Source organism: Pollicipes pollicipes, unplaced genomic scaffold (assembly GCF_011947565.3).
Source record: "Pollicipes pollicipes isolate AB1234 unplaced genomic scaffold, Ppol_2.1 Scaffold_4002;HRSCAF=4701_pilon_pilon_pilon, whole genome shotgun sequence".
NCBI lineage: Eukaryota > Metazoa > Arthropoda > Thecostraca > Pollicipedomorpha > Pollicipedidae > Pollicipes > Pollicipes pollicipes.
In genome coordinates, this window is record NW_023596420.1 from 27796621 (window position 1) to 27821722 (window position 25102).

The following is a 25102-nucleotide window of genomic DNA, read 5'->3' on the forward strand; positions in this document are numbered from 1 at the left end:
TTATTTAGGTGCCTTCAACAACATGGCCGCCAGAGTTCGCGTTGCGGCTATCTGGGCATGGTCCGGTGGATTCTATACATCTAGTGCTTGTCCAAACGGTTTTGAATGCGTTTGTGCTGGGAGCTGTAACTATCTCGGTGGACAGGCTATTCAATTCATTTATGTCACATACGCGGAATGTTTTGTGGCGATGAGAGCTATTTGCAGTGGGCTCCTTGAGGTTCAAGGGGTGCTTTGCAGCGTCGCGCTCCCCAGTGTCACACTGAAATAATTCATCAGGGCTGATTCTCAGCCTGTCTGTGGTTGTCCAGTACACCATGAGCATGTCTCCTGGACAGCTCCGGTAGTACGTGCTTGGCGGCTTGAGCACCTTTAGCCTGCCCTCATAATCTAGGTGTGACACACACGTGGCCAGCTTGGATACCCTCCTCAATACTACTTCAACTGTGTCTTAGTCTCCACAATACATTGGCCCCCATGCATCTGCCATATTCGAGGTGAGGCCTGACCAGAGACTGGAACAGCACAGGCACAGTCTTGACATCTAGTGCAACAAGGGACCATTTGAGCAGCCCTAACTTTCTACTGGCTTTTGCTACTGCACTTGCCGTCCGAGCATGAAAATGAAACTTCCGGCCCACCGAAATTTCTTAATTCTTCTTACCACCAACTGTGTCAAGGTAAGAGATAATCTGATAGGACAGTAATAATAAGTAGCCTTATTCCTCGGACAAAAACAAGGAGAATGGAGCTATAGTTGGGTTTATATTTCGGTAACATGCCTTTATCGAAGCAACAGTAAAAGGAGGAAGGCACTTCCGCTACTGCGCAACAAACCTCCATTTCACCCGGCTGCCGAAGCACAGCGTAATCATGCGAAACGGCGAAAAGGACCAATTTTGCCTTCCACAAGTAAATTCTCTTGACACGTGACGCGTGCAGCATTGGACTTGGCACCACGCGCTTTGCCAATTATACGTCTGTCAAAATGTGCGAGCTTCTTGTCACTCATACTGGTGGTTTCAGAGTTTTCATCTGGATTACGGCGGCGGTTAAGCCAAATTTGAGCAAATCGTACTCCTAAATAGCTTTTGACGACACTTGAAAGCTACTAGTGGCCATTGGCCAGTACTGCGACAAACGCTAAAGGCACGCCGTGGACCCGCGACAGCGCCGCTTCGTACTCCGCGTTGCATGGTGTCGATGGGTGCTGTGTGCGGAACCCAGCTGGGAAGCTATCTGGGTCCAGCCCGCCCTCGTCAAAAAGCTGACGGTGGTAAGCCAGACCCACAAGAGTCTCCGCGGTCCCTGACGGCATGCTAAATTAGACATGATTTTCAAACCTTGCATTTGCATCAGAGCTCGCTGATTTCGTTCGCACGCATCGGCAGTCGGTCGGTGCCTGCTCCATGGCGATTGACCACCAGCAAAGGACCACGTGACGTGCCGGCTGCGAGGAGCGGAATTGCGCTCAAGCTGATTTGTAATATGGCGGCGCAGCGGAGTATCAACGCACTTGAGATCAATTGGCTAACGGCTGAGAACAATGCGCACAACGGGGTATGCTGGGGACATAGCGGAATCTAAGCTTGATACTGTGCTGAGATGGTGAGCCGAAAACCCGAAAAATGGCTGGTTTGAGATGCATCGTACTCGTGCTGCCCCAAGCCTCAGAACGGAAATTCTTACACTTATTGTCGCCATTTCCATGCCCTTAATTGGTTGTTTTGAAGGTCTGCAGAACTCGAATTCACCAAACTGTCCACTCTTCTTATGTATAAGAAAATTATTTACACGTTGCTCAATTTTAAAGCATTTCACGAGTCATACTAACACTAAAAACTGAATAACGCCACTACTAATCAAGGCAATGTTTCATCTTTGAAGATGCTGACACAAACATCAAATGTGATGAAATAAGCTCACTTGTAACTATTGGTATGCTTTGAGGTGGAAAAGACCGTTTCTTGTGTTGTCTAGTTAACTTGTTTTGTCTAGACTAATCTAGACAAAACAAGTTTTCTTGTAAGTAAATATGCTCCCCATTACGTCATTGTTTGATCACATCATCATGCCTTGCACTACATTGATTGAGAGCCATTTGACGGTCGTTACATCTGGAAGTTGTGCTCGCGAATGCCAGATACGAACGATTCGACACTCATATATTTCTTGGCATTGATCGCCGCATGCCTAATGGAATGACAACATTTGAATGAAGTCATTATGACATCACTGATGCCTGGGGGACCTTGAAATAGTTTCCCCGAAACAGTCTGCGTGTCGTCACGGACACGTAGCTTAGAAGCGAGAGGGACTTAACTCTTATGGAGGGCAGGGCCGTAATGGGCCGGCACCGAATGATCTTCAAAATGGCTATTTCAGTTCAAAACCTATATAAGGGTGGAACACTCCCTTTAAGCCGCAGACATTGGTTAGATGTAGAAATCACATTTGGGGTTTTTGTTTTGAATAAACAGATTCATCTTTGACCGGGCTACGATAACGACTACCAAACGTGGACCATAGCAGTTTGACCATACAATACAGTACATATCGCCTGGCCTGTGATACTATCGTGGCCAAAAGCACCCCAAACAATGCACTTTCCAGGCCGATCCGGGAGTACCTACCGATTGCATCGCGGGTGGATGGAATCGGTCAATGGCTTCCAGAGCTACAAAGAACTAAAGTCAGCGCTGAGAAGTTGCGAGAAAACCCGCGCCACTACCACTCCCACTATCGCAGAGCGCAGACACGTGGTAGCACGGTCACCACCCGTGTTGAAAGTTTGGGAATTTTGCATTTCAGGCGTTTCTACACATGCGATGTTCATTACGGTGCTGATCAGTAGTAACGCTTATCTCTGATCAACTCTTCTTAAGACTAAAACAGTACTGAATTTCTTCAAAAGCCTTAAAAAAGTTTTGTTCAGTCTGCAAGGCACCTAAATTCGAGTTCGCAGAAATGGAAGCCTCGGCTTCGCAGTCTTCAGCACTGCTACAGACAATTTCTGGTGTCCAGCACCTACCCTTTTCAGCATCGGAGTGCCAGGATCAAGTCAACAGTAAAGTTCGTAGGCGCTCTGGACAATGCAGTGAGTTCCAGAATCCTTCCAATCACAGCCTTCCAATGAAGCAGAGTATTTTTTGGTCCGCTCATGGAACCCTAACCTCCGTTTGTAGACCTTCCCAATGATCTGAGGGCTCGAAGTTGTCCATTTTTACGCCCTGAGTTGATGACACGCACACAGTTGGCCGGTTCCTTGCTCCTTTGAAGATCAAAAACTTCTCAAGGGTCATTTTTGTATTTGATGGAATGTCAGCTTCGCTCATTTGAGCGAATCATTTGGGCGAAAAAAGCTCGTTGCATATCGAGGCACAAAAGAAAAGGATTGCGCCGTTTGGCAATGGCAGGGAGAGAGCCACAGACTCCGGGTGCTACGTTACTGGAGGACAACGGCCTTTTACTCCGACATCTATAGGTGAAATAAATAACCTTAGCTTGATAGTAGTTCATACGGTTAATAGATGTCGCTGCAAGCTCCGAGGCTGATAGTGGTGGCATAACACAAGCATAATTTGTCTCATATTTCTACAAACTCAGAAGTTAAATTTTCATAGTATACTGCTTATGTTTTTGAGTTGTTTGAATTATAAAGCCACATTTGCTGAGAATTTCTGTGCAATTTGGCTTTCAACGTCACAAGAATGGCTGCCCTGCAATGTTGTGCGCCACACTCGCCGCACTCGTCTAACTGTTATAATTAGGTGGTTCAGGTGCCAGTTGTTGGATGGGTGGAAAAGCCTGGTGTGTTTCCCAGAAATTATTGTTGAAAACGTAGAAACTCTGTGACATCACTGCTTTACTCCAGAAGAAATAAATATTCTCTCAGAAGGTAAGAAGTCAGTCTGGCCATTTATCTGCCTTATCTGCCGCCCAGATGAGTAAACTCTAGCACGAATTTATATTGGACGCATCACAGGTTTAGAAAGGGAAGCATCGTTCAAGTGCAGGCTCCTCATTCTTGTCCATGCAATTTTGATTTTTAAGGAATGTTGCTTTTGTGGGATACCTTGGTTAGCATTTTGATATATTGACCTCAGATATCAGAAAGTTTGATAGGTAGTGCCCTTCATTAGTTCATAGCCAAGTAAGGTATAATGACCACTTCCTGGATGTTCTCAAGCAAATGTGAGAAGGATGTGCAGGCTGATCAAAAGATTCATAGTTAGTGTGAGCCTGGTAGCTTTTGGTTAGGAGTTTTTCTGGCTTCACAGCTGCCTATGTCAGGAATTAATCCAGCATTACATCCCTGATGATTACTCTGTGTCCAAGCTGTTAGGGAAGGTGCACAGCAGCAATCAGATCTTTGTATGGTGAGAACCAAGTTCAGATGTAAGGCATTTCTCTAAATACCAGCCTTCATATAAAATCATGGTACTAGTATTGAAGTTAACCATGAACATCTATGATGCCATGGTTGGATATATACAGGTGTTGCTGTGGCTTATGAGCTTGTGATATTGTGATTTGATGGATTCTTCAGATTGGGCAAAGCATCTGGGCTTAACCATTATCATATTGACTATGATTTCACACTGAATGTACAAAGAAAGGTAACATAGCAATTTAATCAGGTGTATCAGGCATTGACAACAGAAGCATTACAAGAGCAAAGCATTTCATGATGTAGGTGTCTTCTGATAGCTTTTTTATTGAAAAAGGTGCTTCCTTTTGTTAGCTTTCATTCAATTCAAGAGCAAATCAGTGGCCAGATAATATTTGTGCCATAAAGCTACTTTCACAAAGCCTGCTTGTACATAACTTACCCTGCAATGGCAATTCAGGTGTACAGTACCTTGTGCTCTGAGTGGTTTAGCTCAGTGTTCTGATGAAAACTTATGCAGTACATGGCTATTGTCACTAAAGACTAGTCATACATAACTTGTTGCCTATACTGGTGCATATACAATCCATAGATAATTCAATAAAAGATAATGATGATATGCGTCATATTCCTTTTGCACAAAACTAATGTGTCTAAGGTCCTTAGAATACAGATTAAAAAACCATGACACCATGCTTTTTGCATATTTTGGCACCACCTGGTGCTTCTAAATTGCACCTGGAAAAGTCTGCCTGTAACAATCATGACTGGACATGGTGTAGCCTGTTTGTACATCATGCTGTCCTGCTGTGTGATAACTGGATTGCCTGTCTGGGGTGACAAGTGGGGGACTGATACTGTGGGCTTAAGCAAGAGAACAATGGTCTCCAAAGCTAACTTACAAAACTTTGTGAGCACCAGCTGACCAGACAATACTTTTGCCATTGGTGGTCATTTCATGTTTATTTTAAGGAGGCTCATTTAAGAACTATAATCTTTCAGGGTGCATGACCCAGGGAATTCAGATATTTTGGTGGCAGTTGTGTAACTTCTTAGGTGTCTTTCGGTTCTGTTACAAGTACCGATTGGTTTGGAACCACCTTGGCAAGCTATGCCTGTTGTAAGAAAACAAATATGGGTTTTACTTTGTTTGGAGGGTGACCAATCACCAACTGTTTGTTCTAAATGACATTGATGCCTTAGTAAAAGACAACTACCCAGGTGTGATACTTTATTAAAGGCATTGTTGAAGTTCCATTACAACTCCTCTGATCCATACTTCACCTGCATCCTAACTGTGCATATGGCCTGTGGGTTGCATGCATTCAGAATAATGCATTTGGAGAAATAGTTGTATAATAATTTTGCCTCTGCTCGCAAAGTAAATTCCTAAAGCAATGTGTAAATGTTCTTGTGTCCATTAAGTGTGCTTTATGGAAATCAAATCACCTAGGTTGGAAACTGATCACATGTTTCATGGCACCATTGAACAATTCTGATCATAAACCAGTTGGAGATCACATATTTTTAGGAAGGCCATTGTATGCCCAACCAGCCAAGCTGTTCTCTAAATTTGATGTCTCAAGCAAAATGCATACATGATGTAGCTAAGTATGTAGGCCTGCACAGCTTACTAACATGCCAGCATTTGTTATTTCATGGGTAATTAAGTACGCCCTAAAATCTTAGTTACTGACACTGCTTGGGCAGTGTTAGGCATATTCTCTGATGATAAGTCAAGTTTGTGTAAATGCCAAGCTGGGGTGTCTCACTGGAGATGGTGTTAAATAAACTTAAAAGCAGCCTGTACAATGGCTATTTGAGCAAAAACACTTTCACAACATGAACACATAGGGCCCTGAATTAACCCAATTTTCCAGCACCAAAACATCTTGATCAAATCTTGCCTAGCATGTATTTTTCTGGTAATATTTTCCCATTATTTCCGCCCTTCACAACAATCTCCAATATTGTAACATCTATTATTTGAATGGTTGGCTGCCAAGGCTGTGTCAAACTTGGCACAGAATAGCAAATTTATAGTTCCAGTTCCAAATGCAATACAAGTTAAGGTTCATTGGTGTCCACCAATTCTGTCAGATCATTTAGCAAGGGTTTGAATGCTTTCAAGTTTGATTTTTTACAAATGGCCAGGTAATTTTGCAAACAACTTTGTTTCTTCATTTTCAAGCTTGGTTGCAGTTGGTTTTCTTTCCATCAAAGTTTGGCTTGTCTGTCAAATTAATGATGCAGCTTGCTTTCCACTCATCTTCTGTGTTTTTATCCCTAAAGAATTTGCATGTGTCTGACAAATCCATAGTTATGTTTGTTACCATTCCAAAGTTAAGTGAACTGTTAGTAATTGCACTTGTAATGGACTCCATGTTAATGTTGCAATGATATGGTACAGGCCCATCACTAGCTTTATAGTTACACATGATGCTTATTTCACATCACATGCTTTTAGATGGTGCAAAGCCAGACAGCTCCTTTCTGGTGTTGCACAGCTGGTATTTAAAATGCTTATCCTCTTCAATATGTTCATCACATTATCCTACATCTGGGGAGGAATTTTATTCACATCTGAATCAGAATGTATGCCACTGGACTGCTCCTGGTCCATGCTTTTGTGATTTCATCACACCTATTGTGTCCAGTTGTTTTGAGAGGCTGGATAGAGTGCACTAGACAGATAGCCATTTGCAGTGACTGAGGCATACCCACAAAATTCCCAATTTGTTCAGGATATGATGCCACTTGTGCTGCCAGATGACAACATATTGCCAGGGAGCCATCCTGTGACCTAAAGCCCATGCTGTCCAACCAGCAATGTACTGCACCAGAGCCATGCTGTGAACTAAGACACCTGCTTCCCAACCACCAATATACTGTACCTGAGCCATGCTGTGACCCAACACCCCTGCTTCCCAACCAGCAATGTACTGCACCAGAGCCATGCTGTGACCCAACACCCCTGCTTCCCAACCAGCAGTGTACTATGCCTGAGCCATGCTGTGATGTCATGCTTCTGCTCCCCATCCAGGAAGGAACCACACACTAAGTGTGAAGTGTTGTAATGTCACACCCTGGCTCATCAAATAAGAATGCGCTGGGCCTGACCCGTACCGTGATGCCATAACCCCGCTCCCAAACAGGTGACACTCAGCACGTGATCTGTATTATGTGACGCCTAGCTGCCCAACAGTCATGGCACCACACTTGAGCTATGTTGTGCTGCTGCTGACCAGTGTGGCGATGTCCTGGCAGCGGAGAGCGATGCGCCGCACCTGAGCCGCGCTCCGAGGCCGGCCGCCATGGGGCAGGCGCACAGCTCCGTGCCGTCGGCGCTGCACCTGCAGCACGGCCTGGGCGGCGGCGCCGCCGCGCCCTTCCCCTCCCAGTACCATGTCAAGGCCAGCAGCAGCGGTAGCGTCCTCACGCCCGCCTACCAGAAGCGGCTCAGGTAGGCGCTGGCCGGCGCCCGTATGGTCGGGCGTGGGGACGGGCAGGCAGGAGATGGGGAGGGTAAGGTGGGTTGGGGTGGGGGGACTGCTTGCTGTTTGGCGGGACTTATGGTACTTTAGGATATTTCGCAAGTAGCCATGTGTAGACCATTTTGTCATTTTCATGCGGCGACGTTCAGTCAAATTTCCCCAAACCATTTATGGACCCACAGTGTCAACCATCGTTGAGCAGATTTTTCCGAGGCAGTGGAGTTCAGAGCACAGCATCAGTTCGCTCACCGTGATATTATCTACAGTGTGCTAGATTAACAAATTTAAGACAGCGTCATCATATTCCGCCCAATAGCTTCTCAGGTTGAGCAAAATCGAGGCAATGAACTCGTAATCTGTGACAAAACTCCAAGTCGTACGTTGGGGCGGACATTCCGCACACCGGATCTCGACCTCCTCCGATCCTCCGATAATGCGACGTTGCCGTGCTGGCTGCGGACGGGGAGCGTCGCAATATCGTGCCCTGCTAGTGCCGTCTCCCCCCCCCCCCCCCCCTCCCCCCTGATAGCCGCTCAGTGGGCCTACTCGTGGCCATCAGTCATGCGGCGCGGGGTGCTCCGCAGCCGAGGTGACCCGGTCCTCGCGGGGTGGCCCGGTGTCGGGGTGACCCGGTCCTTGCGGGGTGACCCGGTGCCGACGTGACCTGGTCCTTGCGGGGTGGCCCGGTGTCGGGGTGACCCGGTCCTTGCGGGGTGGCCCTGTGTTGAGGTGACCCAGTCCTTGTGGGATGGCCCAGTGCCGAGGTGAGCCAGTCCGTGTCGGGCGGCCCGGTGTCGGGGTGACCCGGTCCTTGCGGGGTGGCCCGGTGTCGGGGTGACCCGGTCCTTGCGGAGTGGCCCAGTGCCGATGTGAGCCAGTCCGTGTAGGACGGCCCAGTGCCGGGATGACGCGGTCCTTGCGGGATGGCCCAGTGCCGAGGTGAGCCAGTCCGTGAAGGGCGGCCCGGTGCCGGGATGACGCGGTCCTTACGGGACGGCCCGGTGCCGAGTGTGACCCCGTTCTGGCCGTGCTCCAGCCGCGACAAGAAGAAGATCGGCGGCTTCGCGACGCTGCGTCGACGGCTGGGCCGGCGGCGGCGTCACCACAAGACCCAGGACCACGCCAAGGTAGGGGCGCGGCGAGCCGCCTGCTGCGGGGCAACACGGAACGTTGCGGGCTGGGATGAGGACCGCGCGACACAGTGTGTTGTATTGCATTGGAATCGAACCCTATACACGGATTGGCTGTCACGGTTCTACGTCAAACCACTACAGGCGGAGCTAGTAAGGTGATTGATAGCATAAAATGCACACGAATAGTACGCACGCCCCTCACGCAACGTATAACACACAGCACAAATCGAAAATCCGCTATTTGAGCAAGAAGCCCTCGCCAGACCCCTCCTTGGGCGGTACCCGGGCGGTGCGAAGCCGGGTCTGGTGGGTCGGGTGGGGTGTCCTGTGGGCTTATGTCGTGGGGTGTCCGAAGTTCTCTGAAAGGGTGTCGTCCTCCATTGTCTCTCCATCCGATAAGAGGCCGGCCAGTTCCGGCTCAATAGAGCATGGAAGCGGTTGGGTTTGGTGTGCTCCAGCCGTTGCTCACGTCAAGGCTCTGCGTTAACGGTGAATAGCTGGCTTACGAGTCACTAGACAGTTTCCGCGTCTTGTCGAAATGCCACCTCCGACGTGAGCCATTCCAGTGGCAAATTTCTCACCTTGCTTATATGGGCATGAAAGCCTGGGCTCATTCGCGTTTTTGGGCTTCATGCGTGTTAACCTGACGCTGAAAATCAGGTTTGTGCCCCGGTTGTCCTTATCGGGCGTTGACGCTGAGACGGCCCCGCTTGGCTCGCTGCCTTCGTCATAAATCAAGCGCAGAGGCAGCATGTCGTGAGTGATGTGGGAATGTGACGGCGACGTGCACCGCGACTGCCTCTGTCCAAGGCCGCGCGTGTGCGCGCATGCGTGTGTGCGGATTGGCTAACCGAGACCGGGTGCGGCAGCTGGCCGGTTGAGACTGTGTTTGCACTACACGACTAGTCCAGACCGCACACGTCAGCTGACTCGCCCAACTCGCGTATGTCGGCCACCTGACCCCAGCCATAGGGGTGCACCTGGGGACTGTGACCGGGTTTCTTGTGGCGGCCGGCTGTGGCGGGGGCCGTGCGCGTCAGCTGTCCCGCCGTCGGCCGGCGGCGGCTGAGCCAGCTCTGCACGTGTGCGCAGGTGATCCGGGAGTACATCTGCGACTGGCCGGCGCGGGACGTGCGCGCCCTCAACGAGGAGTACCGGGCGCTGGGTCTGATGCGCGAGCTGGCGCAGAGCGCGGCCGCCGCCCGGCCGCTGGCTTCCTCCTGCCAGCAGGACCTGTGCGAGCTGTACCAGAGCCGCTACTGTGCCGACGTCGACCTCGTCTACCAGGGCTGTGTCTTCTCCGTGCACAGGTCAGTGGCGCCAGGCGGCAGACGGATGGACGCGCTCGCTCACGGGCCAGTGCTCTGAAATTACAGTGCAGGGATGACGGCTTGGGGTGTTCCAACTTTGTGATGCTACCTTACGCTAGCGATTTTGAGTGTTGCCTGACGGATTATCCGTACGTGAGTTGATAGCGTGTGAGGTGTGTCAATAGGAATAGTTGGTAAATGATTGGATTTAGCTGATGCTCTTGTTACGCCTAGAAAGTTAAGATATATTTAACTGTTAATTCAGATGACTAAGCCAGTGCCTGTGTGTTACACGTGACCGATGACGTAGGCCAGCTTTGTCTGTGTCCTGTTCCTCACCGATATGTGGTCGTCCGGAGTGCATCCGGCTTCAACAGTGGACAGCCACAGCGCCGCCCCTCCAGAGGCACGCTCAGAGGCGTCTGACGCCCCTCCGCCACCACCAGGTCGATCCTGAGCGCGCGCTGCCCCTACTTCCGCAAGCTGCTGAAGGACCAGCCGCGACCGGGCGCGCCCGTGCCCGTCCGGATCCGCACGGCCGGCGTGGACCCGGAGCTGCTGAACGCGCTGCTGCAGTACCTGTACTGCGGCGAGCTCAACTGCTCGGGCCTGCTGTCGGCGGGCGCCGGCCGGCGCCGCCAGCTGGACGTGTTGGCGCAGCTGGAGGCCGAATTCGGCGCGCCGGCGCCGCTCGAGCGCGACATGAAGTACCTGCTGGAGACGGCCGACCTGGCCGACGCGCTGCTCGTGTTCCGGCCGGCCGGCGGCGGCGCGCACGACGCGCATCCGCACTCGTTCGAGTTGCCCTGCCACAAGGCCATCCTGAGCGCGCGCAGCCCCTTCTTCAAGGCGTTCATCGACCGGCGCATGAAGCTGAGCGAGGCGGGCGGCGAGCGCGCGCGTGGCAAGGCGCCCATCCGCATCGAGCTCGACGAGACGGTGCTGCCGCGCCGCTACGCCTACGTGCTGCTGCGCATCATGTACATGGACACGGTGGACCTGAGCCTGATCCTGCACAGTAGCAGCGAGCCGAGCGTGTGCCGGCCCATCAGCCTGGTGGACGAGGCGGTGGAGCTGTACCAGATCGGGCGGTTCGTCGAGCTGGACGTGCTGACGCAGGCCAGCGAGGACCTGATCTTGGAGGCGCTCTGCGTGGAGAGCCTGCCCCGCATCCTGCGCTGGTCGGCAGAGCCGCACGGCTCGCAGTGGGTGCACCGCCAGGTGAGCGGCTGCCGGCGGCGGCGCACACGTGCTCTGTAACGGTGCTGGATGCCGATGGCCGGTTGGGGCGGATACGTTTCAAACAAGTTACGTTTTGGACATGCTCTTTTCGGTCGTTGCGTCGTTGGGCGTTTGCTCGCATTTAGCAAGGGCATTTGCTGTGCCGTTCGCTCAACTTTGTTGTCTCACTGACTGCTGTGCTGGCTCTTGCTAGCTCCTCCCACCCGCTCCTCTCTACTGCCAGCTGCATGGGACATGGAAAGGATAGAAAAAAGAGACAGTCACCCAGTTTTCAAGCCAATTATTGCATTACTTGTATAGTGGATTTACTGTTAAGCTTTCATGAAACGCATGCGCCCCGCCACTCATCCCTACGTTCCCAAACCTCTGCCGATACTTGGACCCCTCAAGCTTTGAGCAGTATAGCATTAGTGCTTGGCTTTGACCACTCATCCATGCATGGCCGGGAAGCTCACTATGCTGACCGTGCTGACGTACGCGTCCTCCGCCTCATCGTGTGTCGTGTTCCACGCCCCGGAGTCCGCTGCGGCCCCCCTGCGATGATCCCGACCCTCCCGTCTGGGGTCAGCCGCAGCAGCTACTGTACCCCGGCCCGCCTCCCGCCCGTGCGCGCCCTCTGACGCGGCTCCGGTGCGACCTCAGGCGCTGCAGTTTCTGTGCGAGGAGTTCAGCGCAGTGGTCTGCACGCCGTCGCTGCACGAGCTGTCGCTGTCGCAGCTGGCGGCTGTCGTCAGCTCCGACTTCGTGCAGGCCAGCGAGCTGGAGATCCTGCAGGGCATCATCCGCTGGAGCGAGCACCAGCTGGTCAGACGCATGGAGGAGCGAGGTGCGTGGCGTCGCCAGCTGCGCGCTCGCGGCGCTCCCCGCGGCGAGAGCGGTCGACGCCTCCGCCGAGCAGTGCCACCGAGAGCGGGGCGGCGGGCTGATCCTGCGTCTCAACATGGGATTTGAGCTAGTGTGTCACGGCGTGAAGCTTGAGCCGAGCCCGGAAACCTGAAATGTAGGCCCCCAGACACAGAGGATCTCACGACAAAGCTTGCAAATGAGCATGGGGTCCTGGAAGATACTTTCGCAGCATATAACGGATCCCGTTTTCAGGAGTGTTTTCGGGTTTTCCTCCACAACGGGCAATATGAGTCCTGACCAAGCAGCCCCTTGTGTAGAATGTCAAATCCAAAGTATTCTCGCAAAATACACAAAGAATTGCTGTATCCCAGTAGATGATGAGTGGGGTGGACTGTAATGCAGCAGCATAGGACATAATATTCGGATCCTTGGGCGTGCAGAAAGTTTGCTCAGCGCATGAGTATTCACAGCATTTGGTCATCTGGGGCCTGCCGAATGCCAGAGGGCAATACGTCTCATCAAAATCAGCTCGTCAAACCTTACCACCATAATATAGCTGATGTAGTCACCAGGTTGTCACTATGTCACTATGTTTTTAGTTGTAACTAGTAGTCAATAGGTTGACATAAGTGCTTCATGCCGTGCTGGTGTGCGGTTAAGCTGTTGCGGTCTGTGCGAATAACTGTAGTTCCGAGACATACATTTGGAAGATTGGACAGCTCTCATCCAGGATTTGCTTTGAACAAATGTAATACGCTGCATGTTGACCTGAGTCCCGTAAGATCCAGCAGCCAAAGTTGAAGCCGAATTCAGGATAGGGAAAGGCCTTGCAGATACACTGAGACGCGCATATTTGATCGCGGAGAATCCCGCAAAAAGCATCTATAGACGGCGCTGATGGAAAATTATATCTTTACACCACCCATGTCAGTGTTCCAAGGAGCGACTACCATGACTACCATTCCGTAGGTGGAGGTATAGCCTTCGGAATATTTGGGATGAGGTGTTAGTACAGGATATGGAGTAGCGTTCTCAGATGCTTCAGAGGGCCAATTAGCACCGTGTGATGTTTGGATATTTGGGATGAAGTGTTAATACAGGATATGGAGTAGCGTTCTCAGATGCTTCAGAGGGCCAATTAGCACCGTGTGGTATTTGGATATTTGGGATGAAGTGTTAATACAGGATATGGAGTAGCATTCTCAGATGCTTCAGAGGGCCCATTAGCACCTGAGGACGGCCTCAGAAAGACGAGGCGTTGTACGCAAACTAACAGTGTTGACGACGGATGTGTTGTGAGCTTTTTCAATATGGCCGTGCCATTCAACAAAGTCAAAACGGCCCGTAATTGTGCCACTGCTGTGAATGACGCGGTTATTAATGTCAGATGGAACTATTTGTGTTATGTGTTTGTAGGACAACGTTAGCTCCGTACGCACAAGTTATTCGGGGATTGCGCAAAAAATCGTTTCTTTGTGCGGGTCTTAAATGGATTAGAATTGGTTAGCAGAATCTGTGCGTGAACTTAACTACTGAACGATGTAGATTTACAATTCAAGATACAAATAGGTTGCTTTACTTCGCCATCAAACTTGCTGTGCTATACAATTCTGCACATGGATGCAAAATTATGGCTAAAAATGGAAATGAACGACTTGCAACGCAAAGGCACATAGATCAGCATAACATTAGCATCTAGTCGGCACAACTTGTGTAGGTGATAACTTTTAACAAAATGCGGCACTGACCTCGGGTCGGCGCGCTGGTCCCGGTCTTGTGGCCCGGCCGTGTCCCGCTCTCGCTCCGTTGCCGATCGTCGGCCGGTGTTCTCCGGAGGCCGGCTGAGCACCGCAGCACCGTCACTGTGCCGACAGAGCCGAACCTGCTGTCGCACACGGCCCACTCTGTGACCAAGAAGGGTGTGAAGCGGCGCGAGCTGAGCGACGCCGAGCTGCGCGAGGTGATGGCGCCGCTGCTGCCGCACCTGCGGCTCGACCACCTGCTGCCCGTCGACCACGACACGGTCACAGCCGCCATCCGGCGCGGCCTCATCAGCATCCCGCCGTCGCACATGATCGGCGAGGACACCAGCAGCCGGTGCGTGGCGGCGGGGGTGGGATCCGGGGTTGTCGCCGGGGCGGGGCGCGACAGACGGGGATGACGGCTCGGGGAGAATGACCGCCTGGCTGTATGTGATGGCTGCCGCGAGGCGGCACCTTGTGAGCAAGGCAGCTTGTCTGACCGGCTGCATATGGGAACTGTCGCGAAGCATAAGTGACGCGTCGTAGAACAGTGCCTGGCTGACAGGTCCCAGCTAACCCCATCGACTGCAGCCAGTCAACTCTAATACCAGTCTGTCGTGGAGCAGTGCCTGACGGACAGGTCCCAGCTAACCCCATCAACAGCAGCCAGTCAACTCTAACACCAGTCTGTCGTGGAGCAGTATCTGACTGGCAGGTCCCAGCTAACCCCATTGACAGCAGTCAGTCGACTCTAACACCAGTCTTCTGTGATCGTGACACTGCGAGTTGGTCGGTCTCGCTGCACCCTTTCCGGTATGTCGTCGGGATGCTTCCAGAGGCGCGTTACCGCCGCCCACTGCCTGACACGCCACTGTTCGTCTCGACTTTGTTAGTGTCGTGAGTCGACAGCACCCTGTGGCCGTCCAGACCCTCCCCAGTGCCCCCGAGCCAATGGTGCCCTCTGAGCGCACGCCTCCGGCGCCGACAGGGCCCGCTCCTGGTTCCGGGGCAAGCGAAAACGCGGCGAGTACGTGCGGCCGCGCTACTTCCTGCCCTACGTGGAGGAGGTCAAGGTCAGATCGGTGAGTGGCCCTCGACTCGGCGGGTGACCAGACAAGTTTGCTCTGTGGAGGCCGAAGTTGGATTGGTGGGTGGCTCGGGACGCTGCTGGTGGTCCATGTGGTTCCGAGCTGTGTCGAGACGGCGTGATTTTGTAATGCGTAGGTTGGAAGCATGGCCACATTTCGATCTGACGTGATAATGGATGATTGCCGGTGGCAGAAACTTGGAATGACATAGCTTTCATTAATATCGCGGGCCGTAAAAAAACAATTAAGTCACATAGTTAAAACTGCTGTATTCGGAGTTCCCAATGGTGTTTTTAATGTACCCCGCAAACAAAATAGCTCTGGGTTCTCCACATGGGTCAGAGTCAGAAATATTACCATATGGCGCTCGCCGTTCCCCCACCCCGCCCCCACTCTCCCCCGCCTGGTGTGCGTCCCCGAGCCCTGCCCGGTCTGATGGGCGTCCTGCCGCCAGGCGATGCTCGAGAGTCACCTGGGCAACGAGTACGGTACGGGCGTGTTCCACTACCAGCACAGCGTGGCGGCCACCATCCCGGACGCGCTGTACATGGTGGACGGCGAGGCGCACGCAAGCGCCGCCGACGCCGACTCCTCTGCCGGCGAGGACGATATTCCCGGTGAGGCCCCGTCCGAGCCAGCACCGGTGGGCGGACGGCAGCGCTGGCCGAATGAAGCGTCGGTCTTGTCTGCGTTGTCGGAGGGCTGGCTCAAGTCGCCTGCCGCGGACTGTTGTGCTGCCGAAATGACGTAGTGTGGCCTGATGGTGGACGCCGCTAGGCAGTCGGGTTAGAAGTGATTGTCTACGTTTATGTGCTAGTACCTTGCGCCATGCCGGCACCACAGGAGCTCGCGGTAGTTGATGTGAAGGAAGACGGCCCATGTCATCATCATCCTTTTAGAAATTGTTTGTGTAAGAAACCCAGCGATACGCCCTATTTTGGAGCAAACACTCACACATAACATCAGCGGTTCAGACTTGGTGGAGTGTTGACACTGCTTTCCGAGTTGGTGAAGTGTTGAGGCTGTTCGTGTCGTCGTAGGTGGTGCAGTATCCCTCTTACGTACCCTCCCTGTGACGTGAGCTCTTTCGACCTCACTGTGACATACCTTCGACCTCGACCTGTTTGTGATATGTGATTTTGCGTGCCTCATTCCTGTTCACTTTGTCCATCCTGGAGTTTGACCCCCTCCTCCTTCTGTATGGTAAGCCTGCATCCTTTCCGTGACTAGCGTCTGGTTGATCTCTACTCCCGTCTGCCCTGTCGCCAGCACGCATCTGTTCCCGTTTCCCGTGTGCCTCATGATGCCTGGTCACAGCGTCGTTCCGTTACAGTGGCGCCGCGGGCCGACATCCTGTCGGCGATGCTGCAGCGACAGCGCGAGCTGCAGGCGTCCGGCCTCTACCAGCGCGCCAGCACGTGCCTGCTGCTGACGCCGGCGCGCGTGCGCCGCCAGGTCGGCCTGCAGGTGGTGCGCGAGTACGGCCTGCCCGACTGTATGGTGCGGGTGCTGCAGGTCAGTCGCTGCCCCGCCCGCGCCGAGGCCACCAGGGCGCGCCTGATGCTGCCGGACGGCTGATGCTGCGCCGCAACACGGGATCATTACACGTGTTTTCCATTGCTGTTCGGCTGTGTTCCATTGCTGTTCGGTGTGATGTACTGAGCCGGTGCCGCTGCACAGCTGTGCTTTGTTTTTGGGACTGGGTTGTAGTGGGGTGGTTTGTATTGCTGGGCTGATTTGGTCGCTCCATTCGTGGTTCCCTAGTGTCCCATACCCTGGGCGTTAGTCGTCTCTTGATCGCTGACATGCCTCCACAGTGTCTGATCCCTGACATGCTTCTACAGTGTCTGATCCCTGACACGCCTCTGCGGTGACACCGATCTGTGACATGCCTCTACAGTGTCAGATCCCTGACACACCTGTGCAGTGCCCCTGATCTCTGACATGCCTCTACAGTGTCTGATCCCTGACACGCCTCTACAGTGTCCCTGATCCCTGACATGCCTCTGCAGTGTCCCTGATCCCTGACACGCCTCTGCAGTGTCCCTGATCTCTGACATGCCTCTACGGTGTCTGATCCCTGACACGCCTCTACAGTGTCCCTGATCCCTGACACGCCTCTGCAGTGTCCCTGATCCCTGACACGCCTCTGCAGTGTCCCTGATCCCTGGCACGCCTCTGCAGTGTCCCTTTATCCCTGACACGCCTTTGCGATGCCGCGCAGGAGGCGAGCCGGCGCAGCGAGGGTCAGCTGACTGTGACGCAGGCCGGCAGCCGGTGGCGCTCCACCAACGACCTGCCGCGACACTGCCTGCTCACCTTCCCGGAGCCGGAGCCGGCCCAGTTCCGCACCCTGGACGTGAGTCAGCCGGCCGCCGGCTGCACCGCCGCGCGCGGCGTCGGCACGGCCGTCTCCCCCAGCGGCGGGGCGGCACTTTCAGTACATGTTTCGTTGCGTTGTGTGTTTTGCTGTCCGCTGGCGATGCATTCTTTGCTTCACCGCGGTGGTATGGGTTTATCGATGTGGGTCCAGTTTTTGCCGTGGGGCTGCGGCGTGTGACGTTAGCAGTTAATAGGGATGATATTTTGTAACATTTACTTAATCGACGATCATTTGATATGAATTAGTTACTAGCCATGTTCATGGCAAATTGATTAGCTGACATGCTGTATGGTTCTCCTGATTGTATCCCGGAACTTTGGGATTATGATTCGGACGTGGTATGAACATTCTGTCACTGCGAATTGTTGAAGCATGATGGCACACAACACAGCAAGTAGTTTATCACCTCCTGTAGTAAACACAACTCAATGTTCATCAACACTTCGTATGCACGTATGTACGTATGCACAGCACACGTTCTGGTATGTTGCTAATAAATCATGTGATGGGAGCAACGGCCATTATAGATCCGTCGCTGCTATCGTTCACGTCGCGTCATGGGTGACCATGTTGGATGTCAGTCCACCTTTCGCACCGCATGGTCTTTCTGTTGCGTGTCCAACCACGCAGTGATACGAGTATCCCCCTCGCACGCTCCGCCTGCGCTGTCTCACACCGTTTTTGCCCCCCCCCCCCCCCCCTCCCCTGCCCGTCTCGCTGTCCCGCCTGTTGACGGCGGATGACGCCGCCGTGGCGCCGGCAGCTGGAGGCGCTGAACCTGCGCGAGCCGGGCCACCTGTCGACCATGCCGGACGTGGCGCTGGCCACGGGCACGCTGCCGCGCCAGCGCTCGCTGCGCCAGATGCGCGAGCGCGAGCTGGAGCTGGACCTGGGCGACGGCACGCGCCACTACCAGAGCCACTGACGGCCGGCGCCGGACGTGTGCGTCTGCACCTGCACCCTGCAGTGACGCGACTCCACGTCCGGCCGACCGCGCCGCCGCCGCCGCCGCCGCGACCGACGCCGCCGCCGACGACATCACCACATTGTAGATCTCATCCATTGTGCGCCTTACCTGCTGCCATATTCGCTGCCGCCGCCGGCGCCGGGCGGCGTGCGCGGCGCCGCGGGAGGAGTACAAAGCCGTCGCCCGGGCCGGCTGCGGGCCCGCGCGCCGCCTCTCCCCTCGTCTGCGCGCGCCTGGTCCGCCCGGCGGCCGGCAGGCGTGGGCCGCGCGCGCGCGCTCGTGCCGATCGCTCTCTCCTGTCGCGACAGACAGCTGCTCTACCTCTCACGGTGACGGGCTGCTGCGCGCACGTGCTCGTGCGCCCGCTCTGCGCGCGGACCACTGGTGCGTCAGTGGCGAGCGCCGGTGGAGACCCGGAGCGCCGGGCGACGCCGCCGCCGGCGCCGGCCCGCGAGCGGCCGTGTGATTCACGTTTTGCCAGCTGCAATACGCCGGCGCGCTCCTGTCGCGCCCGGCTCTGTTGACCGCTCGGCGTTCACTGGTGATTTCGTTGTGCCCCAGATGTGATAGTGTGCAGTTTTCATACCTATACATATATATCTGTGTGTTTTGTGCGTACGCGTGCGTGTCATGTGTTTGTGCTCCACGGTCTGTCGTGGTTTTGCCCGGGTATTGGCCTTGCTCGCCGCAGGGGTCTGCAGCGTGGACCCCTCGCGAGCATTCCTCACGAACACCGAACAAATGTTATCCACTCAAATGACGATCGACCAAATAGCCTCCCTCCGCACCTGATTTCACGGTTGTGTTCTGGCGGGATGTGTGCGGCGTCCGCGCGCCGGCGGCAGCGGACCGCCCCCGTCGCGTCGCGATCGCCGCGCGGCGCGGCGGGCCATTGCGCTCCGGCGGCACCGGTGTTCACCGGCGCGCGGCTCGGCCAGAGCGAGCAGCGACCACTAACCCGTTCCGTGCGCACGGGCAGGCCCGAGTGTGTGCGACAGTGACGCGGCTTACGCTGAGGGCGTGTGTGAGCCGGGCCCCCGTGCCGCGATCGCTGATTGGTCGGAGAGGGCCGGCCGACTGCCGCCTCGCTGAGGGCCACTGCGACACGTAACACTGGTTTGTATTACACCGTATTCACTTATCGCTTGCTGTTGGTATATACGTTGTAGTCCTTGTACAATTGCTGCGACTTTAGGATCAATACAATACTTATATTCACGTATGCACAATGCTTTTGGCGTGGGTGCTGGTGTGTTGGTCAGAAATCTGCGACGGAGGTCCCCAAGCAGCTTGGGGTCTCGGTTGGGGAGCGACCCTCCCCAAATCATGAGCCTTGGCATTCCGTCCACATTCGGCGCCGGTTTGGGCTCGGGGATGGCTGTCAGCGGTTCCGGCCTTGCACTGGCGAATTCAGTGGGAATGTCGATATGAAATGGTCCCGATCGCACCAGCGGACTGTTGGTGATGGAGAGCCTTCCCTTGTCAATGCCAATCAAACCGCTGGAGGGTATTTCATGTCATGCATCAGCTAGCTTTTGACCAGGACACCGCCTAGCTGTAGCTTTTGTAAAGAAAGTTCGACAAGCTACACAGCTGATTACTATAGACAACGCGCAAAGCCCCTCAGATCTGCGTTATTCCTTGGATAAAGACTGAAGAACACAACGGACATTTGTGACGAGAACCTTGTGTCTGCTCGGTTGCGGTTCCGTAATATTGCGGGCGCTAGCCTCGGCCGCTGGAGCTCAAACCTCTGCTCCCAAAAGAAGGATCACTTTTAAAGGAGGACGCCCAGCCTCGCCGGAACCTACTGAAGACCGTGGTCCCTTTTCAACGGGGTCATTCTACCGGGTTGGAAATACACGCGACTGCGGAGCCATTTAGCCACACGCAGGAGTGTCCCGCCTGACTTCCGCATGCGTCAAGTGACACAACTCACATCAGTGAAGACACATTTTATATTCATGACAGCACATCTGGCGAGACATTCACTGATGACAGTACAACCACCCAGGAGCAACAGTCCCCCATCGGTAACGTCAGCATCGCTGCCGTGACCAAGCCCGACACTCACAAACACCGGCGAGGGCATCACCATCATCGAAACCAACTACAATTCAAAATCGTCCCGCAGTTCGTTGTACTCCTGTACGTGTTTTCGGATGGCAGACGCGTCCACCCAGGTCAGGAAGTCCTCCATGTTCCTCGTGACGAAGAACGCCGGGTCCTTGACCACCTCAGGACCAATGCGCACGTGTCCCTGCTCCACGAACTGCGTGGCCATTTTGACCGTGGGCGCCATCTTAAGGCGCACCATGAGCACAGGCAGGCGTCGTCGGCAGAAAGACGACGCCGTCACCTTGTCCACCAGCTCCAGGTTCCACTTGGTTGGGATCAGGCCCATCTGGTAGGCCTTTTCGATCAGCTGTGCGGAGGCCTCCACCCGGAACTTATCCTTTGGGTCGAGGTTCCGTATTTTGCGGGCGATCTCTCGGATTTGGCGAGCCAGCTTGTTGTACTTTGTGTAGTCATCCCGTTTCTTTATCTGGAACTTACGTAAGATCTTGGCTTCGTGCAGTGTGTTGTCTGCTTCCCATGATATGAAATCTACCTTCTTGAGCAATCTCTGCTCATGATACTTTAGCTTTCTAACCATGATTTTCTATGTTGCAATAATATCTGCAGAATAAATAAAACATAGTCATTGGAAGTCTTCATGCTGATATGGAACTGAGCAACAGGATGTTACAGACAGTGGAATCATTGGATATTTAAGGGGGTAGACAATGTTGTAAGTAGAACAGACATAAGGACACAACAATCAAGACACTTCATAAGCAAATATGTATTATTTTAATTCCTCTACATTTTTTTTGTCACTAATAAGTGCTAGCAACCCTCTAAATGATTGCTGCACCAGATGGTATACTATCAGGTTCATGGCAAATATCATATCCATATGATTTGGTTGTCACCTCAAGTAGGAGTACAATGGGTGTGAGTGTAACAAACAAACATTTTTAGGAATTAGGAAACCCAGCAAGGGGCCATCAAACCAGCAATAAGTATCACACATTGGCACAGGTCCACTATCCCACCAAGCTACCAAATGTCAAAATGTGGCATGTCAAGAGGCTTTCATGATATTGCTTCCCCTCCAATGCTCATGAGGATAGTGCTTATTTTTTAAAACTGGAAGGAAAACACACCCTCCAATTTCATGTCATGGAGGGCACATATGCCAACACAGGCATGTTCTTATACACACCCAGTCTGTGGACTATGGCAAGCATGCCAACAAGATGTTTAAGACACACATCACCCTGCCACAAATAGAATGACAAACTGCCCAATTTGGAGCAAACATTGCTAACCTTACCTTCCCCCAAAAATACAAATGCCAATCAGATTTGGTTATTTTCTATGATCTTAGCAGTCACTTTATATCACATAACACGTGCTAATTGCCATAACATTCCAATTTAATATTTCCACCCCAAATCTTTGATTATCCACATTTGATGCTTTTGACAGTTGCCCTAGATTTCAGGTTATGTCCCACCTCTGTAACAACGAGATCTCTGAAATGAGAAATCTGTAATGCTTTGCAAACCGGACTACCATGTCTTCCAAAGCTTAGGATTGGTTCCCTGGCACTAGAAATTACGTACCTGCTTGGAAGCTACACTTTTCTACAAGAAAAGACCGCTTCCACCTACTGCACCTCTCTTCCTCACGAACGAGCAAAACTATACTTAACTTACGGGGCTAATAGATTCCTACTCCCCGAGAGCGGCGGCACGAACCTGGACACCACGATCCAACACGGAACCCCCATGCTCGCTATTGATGCAATCTGTGACGCACATGTGCGCCATGATTCCCAGCCGATATAAACTCGTCAGCTTTTAAAATTAAATGACATCATAAAAACGTAAGTTGTTACAAGGCACTTACTTGACGAGTGGGTGCCACGATATTCTTTTCGATAAATGCATGTATTCAAAATATAAATACGTCTATCTATTCATTCTCCTAGTTATTTTACCAGGATTGGAGTTATTGCTAAGACCTTACATGTACGTCATGATAACCTCAATTAAAACTGCATACTTCGAGAGCTCCCATCTCTGTCTTGTTGATATGCATCAGGTGCAGAGGAAATGTGTATAAAATGCTCTAAACCATAAATAACCGTGTTGGCAGGGGCGGATCCAGAGGGGGGCACGGACTTTGACCCCCATTGGGCCCCGAAGGAGCCCACTGGCTCGGAAGGGGTCCATAGCCGGCCGAAGAGGTGAGTTTTTTTAACACAAAACGCAACAAAACTGGAGATCTCTGGACTTCCAGGCGACCAAAAACAGCTGTAAGCAAAAGTGAAGGGCCTGCGAAAAGTCCAAAATATTATCCAATGATTGGAAAAGCTCTGAACTGTACACTTGAAGCCCCATTGCACTGTCTAGGGGCCCATACTGTTTCCGGGAGACCCATATGCCCACATGCAGAATCATATCGATCGTTAATGAGCATTCCGCGTTTCCTTTCATCTCTTTGCAGTTGCTCGGAGGGCCCCGCGCTGTTGTTAGGGCCCTTCCTGTTAGTGTGCCGTTGCACTCCCGTCAATCACGGGCCCTTCCACGGATTTTTTCCATTCGCCAGAGAGGCCCTGTGAGCTATAGCTGGGGTTCCACATCTTAACCTGCCGGGGTATTATCGGGTGCCCAGGGGCCCTTAACGTGGGTCTCGGTAAACCTACCGACACACAGCTCATGGGCTCTCTACATTAGTCTAAGACGTTTACAATTCTCTGTCACTTGCTTAGTTCCCTACACTCTTGTCAGGAGCCATCTGATGACCTGGTTGGGCACACTCAGTCGTTCGGGAACACCGCATACTAGGTCTTGTGTATTTATTTTCCGAATGGGGGCCCTACGCTCTTGTGGGGAGACATCTGATAACCTGCTCGGGCACATTCGATCGTTCGGGGGCCCTCTACATTGGGCCTTGGGCACGGGCTATTTGAATGGGGCCCTACGCACTTGTCGGGGGGGCCCTCTGTTCGCCTCCTCGACCACACTGATCGGGGGCCCTGCACATTGGTTCTTAATGTTTGAATTAAGCACCCTCTGCTCCTATCGAGGTCATCTGATAACCTGCTCGGATACACTTCATCTTTCGGGGACCCTCCGCACCGGGTTTTGGCTGTCTCGTACTTGAATTGAGGGCCTTACGCTCCTGTGTGGTCTATTCTGATAAGATGCTCGGACCCTTTCGATCGTGGAGACCTCTACATCTTGTTTTGGACATTTCCTTTTTGAATGGAGGGCCCTTCGCTCTTTTCGGGGGCCCTATCTGCCCTAACCTGCTCTGGCACACCCGATCATTCCGGGACTCTCTGCATTGAATCTTGGGTACTTCCTATTTAAATGGAGGCTCCTACGCTCTTGATGGGGACCCTATATTTTAACCTGCTCGGGCACATTTGATCGTTGGGAGCCCTACATATTTTGTCGTAAGTATTTCTTACTTAAATGGATGGTCCTATGTCTTGGCGGGTCCCATCTATAAAGCTGCTCGGGCCAGTGGCGGATAGACAGAGGGGCGAGGCACGAGATCATCTCCCCATGGACCATACCGAGAGGACCTAAAGGCTCCGAAAGGACCCATAACCGGCCGAACAGACGCAGTTTTCTTACAATAAAATTAGACGCCTTTGGACCTACAGACGACCAAAAACAATTGCTAGCAAAAGTAACGAGCTCATGATCAGACGAAGTTTATTCTTTCCTGATTGAGCAGGTGTTGCTGGGGGGGGGGGGGGGAGTTTTGGGGCTCATTACGCTGCCCAGAGACGTTATGCTGCTGCCCGGACCCCATATGTCCACTTAACGGGTCAATCTGATCGCTAAGGAGCTTTCCATGTTGCCTTTGATCTCTGAATTTTTTCGTAGGGCCAAACTCTGCTGTTGGAATGTTATCTGCTCCATGCCTGGGCACTCTTGATCGAGCAGGTTTTCCTCGACGTATTTTTTTTCTCGTTTGCCCGAAAGGCTCTAAACGCTTTTACGGGGCCCCATATGCCAGAGTGCACTCAGTTGCTCAGGGGCCCTTCATATTAGTCCCTGGTTCTTTCCACTTGCTTGGAGGGCCTTGTGCTGTTGCTGGGGCCCTTATAGGGTGAGGCACCGAGACACCCGATGTTCAGGGGCCCTCTACCTTGATCGAGGGATCTTTCCCTTTGATCTCAAATGCAGAGGACTCTTCACTCCTATCGAGGCTCTTTCTTTAACGTGCTCGTACACTTTTGATAGCACAGGGGTATTAATTCATGGTCTTGGGTAACTCCCCTTTGCTCAGAGGGTCTTGTGCTCTGGGTGGGGCAACATATGTCAGCCTGCGGGGGGACAACCGATCGTTTAGGGGCCCACCACATTGGTCTTGGGTTCTTTTTTATTGCTCTGAGGATCCTGCACTTGTTGATGGGAGCCACATTGTTTGCCTCCCGCG

The 25102-nt window shown here is 52.9% G+C and overlaps 2 protein-coding genes across 4 annotated transcripts; one reads left to right on the plus strand and one right to left on the minus strand.

Moving 5' to 3' along the window:
- Positions 1–9445: 9445 nt before the first annotated feature.
- Positions 9446–18624, plus strand: LOC119094318 (BTB/POZ domain-containing protein 7). Its single transcript, XM_037217389.1, has 10 exons — positions 9446–9454; positions 10110–10327; positions 10774–11548; positions 12212–12395; positions 14290–14512; positions 15146–15239; positions 15700–15862; positions 16579–16760; positions 17470–17604; positions 18392–18624. Exons 1-10 carry the CDS (start codon positions 9446–9448, stop codon positions 18551–18553), a joined length of 2145 nt encoding a protein of 714 aa, XP_037073284.1. The 3' UTR covers positions 18554–18624.
- Positions 18625–20535: 1911 nt separating this feature from the next.
- On the minus strand, positions 20536–22438 carry LOC119093675 (U3 small nucleolar ribonucleoprotein IMP3-like). Of its 3 annotated transcripts, none has more exons than XM_037216673.1 (2): positions 22360–22438; positions 20536–21274 (listed from the first exon to the last, which is right to left on the minus strand). In XM_037216673.1, the coding sequence occupies exon 2, from the start codon at positions 21249–21251 to the stop codon at positions 20706–20708; it is 546 nt and encodes a 181-aa protein (XP_037072568.1). In that variant the 5' UTR covers positions 21252–21274; positions 22360–22438; the 3' UTR covers positions 20536–20705. The 3 variants fall into 3 exon arrangements, with proteins under 3 accessions (XP_037072568.1, XP_037072570.1, XP_037072567.1); XM_037216675.1 differs by having other exon boundaries at positions 22402–22431; XM_037216672.1 differs by having other exon boundaries at positions 22267–22376.
- Positions 22439–25102: the final 2664 nt, after the last annotated feature.